The sequence below is a fragment of the Callithrix jacchus genome, chromosome 22, assembly GCF_049354715.1.
Source record: "Callithrix jacchus isolate 240 chromosome 22, calJac240_pri, whole genome shotgun sequence".
Classification (NCBI taxonomy): Eukaryota; Metazoa; Chordata; class Mammalia; order Primates; family Cebidae; genus Callithrix; species Callithrix jacchus.
In genome coordinates this window covers 31,560,566-31,570,545 of record NC_133523.1, presented here as the reverse complement: position 1 = coordinate 31,570,545, position 9,980 = coordinate 31,560,566, and the positions used below count along the sequence as shown (strand labels likewise).

Genomic DNA, 9,980 nt, shown 5'->3' with positions numbered 1-9,980 from the left:
AATCCCAACGCTTTGGGAGGCTGAGGTGGGTGGATCACCTGAGGTCAGGAGTTCGAGACCAGCCTGGTCAACACAGTGAAACCCCGTCTCTACTAAAAATACAAAAATCAGCTGCGTGTGGTGGCAGGTGCCTACTCAGGAGACTGAGGTAGGAGAATCTCTTGAACCCAGGAGGTGGAGGTTGCAGTGAGTTGAGACCGTGGCACTGCGCTCCAGTCTGCGAGACAGAATGGGAATCTGACTCAAAAACAAACAAACAAACAAAAACAGAACTGAGCTTGAATTCCAAGATCAAGGTGTTGTCAGCCTTGGTTCCTTCTGAGGGCTCTGAGGAAGGATCTTTTCCGGGACTCTCTGCATGGCCTCTTCATCTTCACATGCTCTTCCCCCTGTATTCATCCCTGCCCAGATTTCCCATTTTTATGTATGTATGTATGTATGTATGCATGTTTGTGTGTATGTATGCATGCGTGTATGCGTGTATGTATGTATGCACGTTCGAGACATAGCCTTGCTTTGTCATTCAGGCTGGAGCGCAGTGGCGCAATCATAGCTCGCTGCCACCTCGACCCTCCAGATTCAAGTGATCCTCCTGCTTCAGCCTCTCTAGTAGCTGGGACTACTGGTGGTTTATTTTTATTTTTATTTTTATTTTTTGAGACGGAGTTTCGCTCCTGTTACCCAGGCTGGAGTGCAATGGCGCCATCTCGGCTCACTGCAACCTCCGCCTCCTGGGTTCAAGCAATTCTCCTGCCTCAGCCTCCCGAGTAGCTGGGATTATAGGCACGCGCCACCATGCCCAGCTAATTTTTTGTATTTTTAGTAAAGACAGTGTTTCACCTTTTGACCAGGATGGTCTCGATCTCTTGACCTCATGATCCACCCGCCTCAGGTTCCCAAAGTGCTGGGATTATAGGCGTGAGCCACCGCACCCTGTCAGATTTATCTTTTTTTGTGTGTGTTTTGAGACAGTTTCACTCTTGTAGCCCAAGCTGGAGTGCAATGGCGTGATCTTGGCTCACCGGAACCTCCTGGCTTCAAGCGATTCTCCTGCCTCAGCCTCTTCAGTAGCTGGAATTACAGGCATGCGCCACCATGCCCAGCTAATTTTGTATTTTTACTAGAGACGATGTTTCTCCATGTTGGTCAGGCTGGTCTCGAACTCCCAACCTCAGGTGATCCGCCTGCCTCAGCATCCCAAAATGCTGGGATTACAGGCATGAGCCACCGCCCCCGGCCTTCCTGTTTGTATAAGGATACCAGTTATATTGGATTAGGATCCACCCATCTCATTTTAAGTTGATTACTTCTGTGAAGACCTCACCTCCAACTCAAGTCACAGTCTGAGCTACTGGGGGTTAGAACTTCAGTGTGACTGGGGAGAACACAGTTCAACGTCTAGCAGCAGGAATTCAGAATCAAGCTCTCGGTTGTGGGGAGCTCTCCCTTAAAGCGTAAAGCTCTCGTCGATGGGGGCTGAGCCTGGATCCATCCAAGGGCCCTTGCTGCCCTCAGTCAGCGCTGGCAGCTGCACAGCCAGCCCCCAAAGGACTGCAGCCCCACCTTGCACCTGTGAAGCCAGAAATTATGGAGGCCTAGCTATCTGCATTTTGTCTGTCTATTTGTTTTACAGACAGTCTCACTGTGTCACCCAGGTTGGAGTGCAGTGGTGCCATCTGAGGTCGCTGCAGCCACGAATTCCTGGCCTCAAGTAATGCTCCCACCTCAGCCTCCTAAAGTGCTGGGATTATAGGCATGCACCACCACATCCAGCCTCATCTGCATTTTATTTTTATTTATTTAATTTACCTTTTTTGAGACAGAGTGTCATTCTGTCACCCAGGCCAGAATGCAGTGGCAAGGTCTTGGCTCATTTCAGCCTCCGCCTCCCAGGTTAAAGCAATTCTCATGCCTCAGCCTCCTGAGTAGCTGGGACTACACATGTGTGCCACCATGCCCAGCTAATTTTTGTATTTTTAGTAGAGATGGGTTTTCACCGTGTTGGCCAGGCTGGTCTTGAACTCCTAACCTCAAGTGATCCTCCAGCCACAGCTTGCTAAAGTGCTGGGATTACAGGCTTGAGCCACCATGCCTGGCCCCATCTGCATTCTCACAGGCCCTCCAGGAGCTTTTGAGCAGGCTGAAGTGTGAGTATCTCTGCTTTGCATGTTCTCCCATCTCTCTAGGGCCACCCCAGAGAACTGCTTGCTAAGGAGAGAAGAGCACCCCACGTCATTGTCATTCCTGATTTCAGGTTTCCCACCTGCCAGGAGGGAGGCCTCCACCCTTCCCTGTCAATACGAATCATTTATATTGATGAGGCATGGACAGTTTCCAAAACAACTTCACACTCATCTAGAGCCAGATAAGCCAAGTACTGTAGAGATGCTTCTGGTTATTTTGCTTTTTGTTTTGAGATGGAGTCTCGTTCTGTTGCCCAGGCTGCTTTGCAGTGGAATGATCTTGGCTCACTGCAGCCTCTGCCTCCTGGGTTCAAACAATTCTCCTGAGCCTCCTGAGTAGCTGAGATTATAAGTGAGCACCACCACACCTGGGTAATTTTTGTATTTTTAATAGAGAAAGGGGTTTCACTATGTGGGCCAGGCTGGTCTCGAACTCAGGACCTAAGGTGATCTACCCGCCTCAACCTCCCAAAGTGCTGGGATTACAGGCATGAACCACTGCGCCCAGTGCTTCTGTTCTTTAAAAGGTAAGGAGAAGCCAGGCATGGTGGCTCACACCTGTAGTCCCAACATTTTGGAAGGCTGGAGTGGGAGGATCATTTGAGGCTGTGAGTTCGAGACCAGCCTGGGCAACACAGCCAGACCCACGTCTCTACACAAAATACAAAAATTTAGTGGGGTGTAGTGGTAGGCACCTGCTCCTCAGGAGGCTGAGGTGGGAGGATTGCTCGAGCCCCGGAGGTCAAGACTGCAGTGAGCCATGATCACACCACTGCACTCCAGCCTGGGCTATGGAGCAAGACCCGGACTAAAAAAATAAAATAAAAAATACAGATGAGGCGGTGGAGCTCCAGATACGAAGAAGATGCATGCAAGATGTTGCAGCTAACAAGATGCCAAGCTCACCACAACTCCCCTCTCCCTGTGCCTTCAGTCTTCATTCAGGAAACCTCCCCACTCCCAGAAGACCAGGCTCTGGTTTCCAAAGCTGAGGCAGACGTTGGTGGTGTGCCGGGCCGGTCTGGCTCCCAGCTGGGCTTAGTTTGGCTCACTAATGTTGATGTAAAAAGACAAATTCCTTTGCTCAGTTGCCAATACTGTAAAAGCAAGAAATCTCATATAAAAATAGGAATTCCCACCTTCTCTTGACAAAATCAGAAGCTCTAGCCAGGTTTGCCTGCCTTGGGTGTGGCGGCCGTGTCTTGCAGCCCTCTCCAGCTAAGCCTGGGCCTTCCCACTCCCTGTCCACACCCAAAGTCAAAGCCCTTTACCATCAAGTGAGAGCTGTTGCTTCCAAGGAGCTAAGAAGACAGTGAAATGCAGCTCCTATCTGTGTTTCTATCAAATGTGGGCAGGCTGAGCATGGTGGCTCATGCCTATTATAATCCCAGCACTTTGGGTGGCCGAGGCGGGCTGATCACTTGAGGTTAGGATTTTAAAACCAGCTTGACCAACATGGTGAAACCCCATCTCTACTAAAAATACAAAATTTAGCCGTTCATGGTGGCCAGTGCCTGTAGTCACAGCTACTCAGGAGGCCAAGGCAGGAGAATTGCTTGAAATCAGGAGGCAGAGGTTGCAGTGAGCTGAGATCCAACCATTTCAGCCTGGGTGACAGGGTGAGACTCTGTCTCAAACAAAAAAAGAGTCTCTGGATCTTAACTTGAGAAGCTTTATAGCAGTGTCTGTTTCAGCTTCCCTGAACCACCCTTGAGAACAATTGTCTTGGGCCACACATAAAACACACTAACAGTAACGATAGCTGATGAGCTTAAAAAAAAAAAAAAAAAAGTTGCAAAAAAAAAATCCCGATGGGTGTGGTGGTTCGTGCCTATAGTCCCAGCTACTTGGGAGGCTGAGATGGGAGGATCGCTTGAGCCCAGGAGTTCTGGGCTGTATCACACTAAGCCGATCGGGTGTCCACAGTAAGTATGGCATCAATATGGTGACCTCCCAGGAACAGGGACCACCACGTTGCCTAGGGAGGGGTGAACCGGCCCAGGTCAGAAATGGAGCAGGTCAAAACTCCGTGCTGATCAGTAGTGGGATCGCGCCTGTAAATAGCCACTGCACTCCAGCCTGGGCAACAAAATGAGACCCCGTCACTAAAAAAAAAAAAATGTCATAATGTTTTCAGAATGTTTACAAATTTGTGTTTGGCAGCATTCAAAGCCATCCTGGGCTGCATGTGGCCCTCGGGTTGGACAAGCTTGCCTTGCAGGCACTGATTTCCACTGCTGTTTCAGGAAGACCTCAAGGAGAGGAAACATTAATTTACATTCCCTGTTATTGCAACATGAAGGGGAGGACAGAAACAAATGTGCTTTACCAACTTTTTGGCAACCTCCAGGACCGAGCAGCCCCACATGACCCACCAAGCACTGGCACTTGCAAGGCAGAGATCAGGACAAGCTCTTAGCACAGGCCCTTGGCAGAGAGAAAGAACAACAGACACTCTGGTTTGGAAAACAAAAGAACCAGCCATTTTATTCCCAGACCTGTGTTCTGGGGCAGCAGGAATAAATAAGGAAGGGAGGAGACGGGGGCAGGGCAGGAAGGTTCTACGTCTTGCAGCACATCCCACAGTTTGATTGACGACAGCAGCCGCAGCAGAAAATGCAGATGGGGAAGTGGGTGTCTCGCCTTCTTCGCCTCTGGATCATGGGCTGTGGGAAGGAAGGGAGTGTGAGCTGGGAACAGGCCTGAGCATGGGAAGGGAGCAGGGGGCTGGGAAGGGCGTCAAGGGCTTGCTCACCATCCAGCTGGCCCTGGCTCCAGCTCTGTCCTGGGGTTGAAGCTCGGTGAGTTGTCCTGCCTGTGAAAGCAGAAGGGGGCATTGAGGATGGCAGGGGACCTGGCAGACCTCTTAGCTCCCAGCAACCTGCTCCTCTCCAAGTGGTTTAAACCCAGAGCTCAGCTGGACTTCTAGGAGGGGCCTTGCTTTCTTGCTTCTGCTCACCTTCCCACGGGCAGTTCTTCCTTTAAAAAAAAACCTCCCAGATCTGCCTCCTCCTCTTTCCACAGTTGTGACTCTTCTTTGGGACATCACCTTCCCTTGCCTGCATACCAGTGCCAGCCTCCTAACACATCTCCCTGCATTCTCGCCCCCAATCCATTTGCCACAAAGCAGAGTCACTTTGTTTGTTTGTTCTTTTAGAGGCAGGGTCTCCTTCTGTCGCCCAGGCTGGAGTGCAGTGGCACAGTCACGGCTCACTGCGCCCTTGGCTTCCTTTGCTCAAGTGATCCTCCCGTCTCCACTTCCTGAGTAGCTGGGATAGCAAGTGCATGCCATCTCGCCCGGCACATTTTTTAATTTTTTTGTAGAGGTGGGGTCTGGCTGTGTTGCCCAGGCTGATCTCAAACTCCTGGACTCAAGTGATCTTCCTACCTTGGCCTTCCAAAATTCTGGAATTACAGGTGTGAGCCACAGTGCCCAGGTGACAGACTAACATTTTTAAAAACATGACCAGCGAAATTGTGGTTTTCCCCATTTAAAAAATTTACAGGAGGCCAGGCAAGGTGGCTCACGCCTGTAATCCCAGCACTTTGGGAGGCTGAGGTGGGCAGATCACCTGAGGTCAGGAGTTCAAGACCAGCCTGGCCAACATGGTGAAACCCTATCTCTACTAAAAATACAAAAATTAGCCGGGTGTGGTGGCATGCACCTGTAATCCCAGCACTTTGGGAGTCCGAGGCAGGTGGATCACTTGAGGTCAAGAATTCAAGACCAGCCTGGCCAACATGGTGAAACCCTGTCTCTACTAAAAGTACAAAAATTAGCCAGGTGTGGTGGCAGGTGCCTGTAATGCCAGCTACTCAGGAGGCTGAGGCAGGAGAATTGCTTGAATCCAGGAGGTGGAGGTTGCAATGAACCGAGATGACACCACTGCACTCCAGCCTGGGCAAGAGAAAGAGAGACTTCATCACACACACACACACACACACACACACACACACACACACACACACACAAAGCCTGCAGGGGCTTCCTCTTTACTCCAAGGAAAAATCAGTGTCTGCATGGCTGCCCACCCTCAGCCTTATCCCCAAGTCCCACCTTCTCCTCTGGCTCAGCTCTGACCCTGGGCTATGCTGGCTTGTCCTCTCCTTGGGTCTTTGCCACCTCCATCTCTCACCCTCCAAGACGTAGGTCAACTGTCACTTTCTCAGGAAACACCTGCTCGACTGCCAGCCCCTTGACCGTGCCCATGGTCCCCCACCTGTGGCGTGTGCCTGCCGTCCCAGCTACTCGGGCAGCTGAGGTGGGAGGATCGCTCGAGTGCAGAAGGTTGAAGCTACAGTGAGCTGTGACTGTGCCACTGCACTCCAGCCTCGGCAACAGAGGGAGACCCTGTCTCTAAAAAACAAACCAAAGAAGTGACTGCTGTGTGGCGAATGGATCACGGGCACTCTACCGAGTGACACGGCATAGGGGCTTCGTAAATACCCATGGAATTAGGACCTTCCAGTCCCTGTCATTTGGTGCTTCATTGATTTCTGTTCTCTTTTTGGAGATGGAGTTTGGCTCTGTCGCCCAGGCTGGAGTGCAGTAGTGCAATCTCAGTTCACCGTGCAACCTCCACCTCCCAGGTTCAAGTGATTCTCCTGCCTCAGTCTCCCACGTAGCTGGGATTACAGGTACCCACCACCACGCCCGGCTAATTTTTGTATTTTTAGTAGAGACGGGGTTTCACCATGTTGGCCAGGCTGGTCTCAAACTGACCTCAAGTGATCCACCCGCCTCGGCCTCCCAAAGTGCTGGGATTACAGGTGTGAGCCACTGTGCCCGGCCTGATTCCTGTTCTTTAAGCAGCTGCCAGTCCCCCTGAGCCGTCCTGAGCTCTGCTCAGTGCTTGGGTGTCTCCAGTGCCCTCGGCTGGGGCCTGGCTCTCCCATTCCTGCTACCCTGCTAGGACCCAGGCTGCTGGGCTCTTACCTGTTGTGGGAAAACGAAGCCACTGGTCAGGCTGGCGAGGAGGAGGAGGAGGAAAAGGCAAACGGCCCAGATCTGTGAACTGAGTGCCATTGTGCCGTCTGTCTGTCTGTCCGGCTGTCCCACTGCTGGGTCTTGAGCTTGCTCTGGTGTCTGGGACCCAGTGACAGTCGCTTTTATGGGGCCTGCCAGGGGAGGCAGTGGTCTGAGCCCCCTCCCCTTTGCTCTGACTCATTTCCAAGAAGATAGTGGCGCCGAAAAGGCGGGAGAGATAAGCGGGAACAGAGCAACAGGGAACAGGGTTGTGTCACCCTCAGCCAGCAGGTGTGTCCTGGGGGTGGGGCAGACGGGGCCACAGACACACACTGCTCACCAGCCCAGCTGTCCAGGGAAACCTTTCCCCATCATGATGTCATCCTGCTGATTGGGAAAAAGTTCCCCGCTTTGCTTCAGCGGTTAAGCAGTTTGATGAGCAGAATCAAGGTTCCACTCTCCTCCACTTGCTTCCCGGCTGCCATGAGCACGGGGCATGGCCAGTAACTACAGGCCCCTCAGGAGTGTCCAGCATGTTCAGGGAAGCATCCATTGTGCTGGGCTCTCACCACACATGCATAGGTTCTGGCAGAGAACACTGGATAGCCCTGAGCAGGATGGGCATCAGCATGTGCCTCTGATCCACACATGGTGTTTTCCCAGTGTCAGACCCTTGAGATGTGTCTCTGGTAACTGGAAAATGTTTGAGAAAACTTTTGGCCATAAATGACAGCAGTAATATGGCCCAACACCATGGCTCATACCTGTGATCCCAGCACTTTGGGAGGCTGAGGCATGAGGATTGCTTGAGCCCAGAAGTTCAAGACTAGCCTGGGCAACATAGGGAGACCCCCATCTCTACAAAAAAAAATTTAAACAAAGTTAGCCAGGCATGATGGCACACATCTGTAGTCCCAGCTATCTGGGAGGCTGAGGCAGGAGGATCGCCTCAGCCCAGCTTAAGCCCAGGAGGTTGAGGCTGTAGTAAGCTATGATCGTGCAACTGCACTGCAATCTGGGTGACAGTGAGACCATCTATAAAATATGAAATAGCGGTAATAGCTAACATTTGCTGTCTGATGAGTGCATTTTATATGACGGCACATATGTTAACTCACTGCTGCACCAGCTCAGCCTGTGCCGCTTATTCTCCCAGCAGCACTTGCTGTTCCACCCTGGGCTTTGCTCTGTATTCAGGGGCTGCCTTCTCAGCCATCCAACCCTAGGGGCCTGGGCTCCCCAGACCCTCCTCCCTCTTAGGAACCTCCTCCCCGTTGAACACTCATTTCCTTCACTTTAAAGAAAACGCACCAATGGCAGAGATCAGGGTACAGCCCAAGCTTGACCAGCCAGAGGCAGAGCTGGGATTCCAGCCTGGACAGCCTGACCCCAGGGCCTGTGCACTTACCCATAGGCTTCCCCATCTCCCCTAAAACACAGCAGGGCACAGTGGCTTGTTAGACCTGCTCCAGAGCAGACCGTGCACATCTCGAAATTCTGCATTCAGCAGCATCATGGTGGTACCCTGAAATCAGCAGTGGTGGGAGTGTTGACATACAGAAATCGGCAAGCACTACAAGCCAGGGATGTTTACAGGGAGCTGGTTCCTTAGGACACCAATGGCTGGGGGATAAACCCAGGCTGCCTGACTGCTGGCTGTTAGCAGTCATCCACCCACTGTCACTATTCCCACCCACTGCCACTATTCCTGCCCACTGCCACTATTCCCGCTCACTGCCACTATTCCCGCTCACTGCCATTATTCCCATCCACTGCTACTATTCCTATCCACTACTAGGTCCAGCTCAGGGTGCACATCGCCCAAGGGACCGACAAACCTTGGTTCCAGATGGGCCCTTGGACATTTTGCCACTTTGCCTCTTTCATTCCAGGACCATCCAGTGTCAGCCCAGTCACCAGAGCCTGGGAATGTTGCTGTCAAGGAATGAACACTTCTTCTTGGCTGCTGAGCCACTGCCAAGGCCCACTCAAAGCACAGAAATGGACAGGCCCTGTCATCTGCCTCCCCATCCACACCACACGGGAGGCTCCTCGTGCCACAGCCTGGGCAACAAAGCAAGACCCATCTCTACAGAAACCTGGCTATAGTCGGTCAATGTTACAGTGAGCCATGAAAGGCACCACTGCACTCTAGTCTGGGTGACAAGGTGAGACCCTATCTCTGAAAACTGAGTGAATAAAGATGGCTTCAGATGGGAATGGCTAGGAAAAGGAGACAGGGCTCTTGAGGGAAGAGACGAGGTGGGGGGCATTCAGGGGTAAGGCAGGGCATGGAGCTCCACAAGGTGAGCAGAGTGGCAGGCCCAGCTCCTGGGAGTGGACGGAGCTGAAGGGGGCTGCAGGATGAGGCAGGGCCCAAAGAGTGGGGGCACGCTCACTCGGGGAAACGTGGCAGCCCCCAGCCCTACGAGGCTGCATCTCAGCTCGGGCCAAGTTTCATCATCAGCCGGGGCAGGGGTCACAGCACAGGCGCCAGAGCCTCGGTGGAAGGCGACAGGCTGACGGGCCAAGCTTGGCGCTCTGGCCATCTGCCCTCTCTGGGGGTGAGGGGCTCAAGGCCAGGCCCCACCATTGGCTGGTGCAGAGGGGAGGGCTTCGGCCCAGCAGGTAGGGCCAGGGGCTGGTCCTGTTTCCAGGAACTGCTGACACAGAGACCCCAGCCTCTCCTCCAACATAGGACACGTCCTTGACCCCAGCTCCCACTGCTCCACACCCTCATACACACCTAGGGCCTCAAACAGGACATTCATTCCTTAATTCCTCCATCCATCCAACCACTGGGTACTGGCTAGTGCAGCTGGCAGGGACCG

General features: G+C 52.6%; 1 protein-coding gene across 3 annotated transcripts; it reads right to left on the bottom strand.

Moving 5' to 3' along the window:
• Positions 1 to 4,583: 4,583 nt before the first annotated feature.
• On the bottom strand, positions 4,584 to 9,091 carry HAMP (hepcidin antimicrobial peptide). Of its 3 annotated transcripts, XM_078359047.1 has the most exons (5): positions 8,988 to 9,091; positions 7,490 to 8,674; positions 7,120 to 7,301; positions 4,939 to 4,998; positions 4,584 to 4,849 (listed from the first exon to the last, which is right to left on the bottom strand). In XM_078359047.1, the coding sequence occupies exons 2-5, from the start codon at positions 7,522 to 7,524 to the stop codon at positions 4,599 to 4,601; spliced, it is 528 nt and encodes a 175-aa protein (XP_078215173.1). In that variant the 5' UTR covers positions 7,525 to 8,674; positions 8,988 to 9,091; the 3' UTR covers positions 4,584 to 4,598. The 3 variants fall into 3 exon arrangements, with proteins under 3 accessions (XP_078215173.1, XP_078215174.1, XP_035141835.1); XM_078359048.1 differs by lacking the exons at positions 7,490 to 8,674; positions 8,988 to 9,091 and adding an exon at positions 6,404 to 6,540 and having other exon boundaries at positions 4,644 to 4,849; positions 7,120 to 7,267; XM_035285944.2 differs by lacking the exons at positions 7,490 to 8,674; positions 8,988 to 9,091 and having other exon boundaries at positions 4,644 to 4,849; positions 7,120 to 7,267.
• Between the last annotated feature and the right edge of the window lie 889 nt (positions 9,092 to 9,980).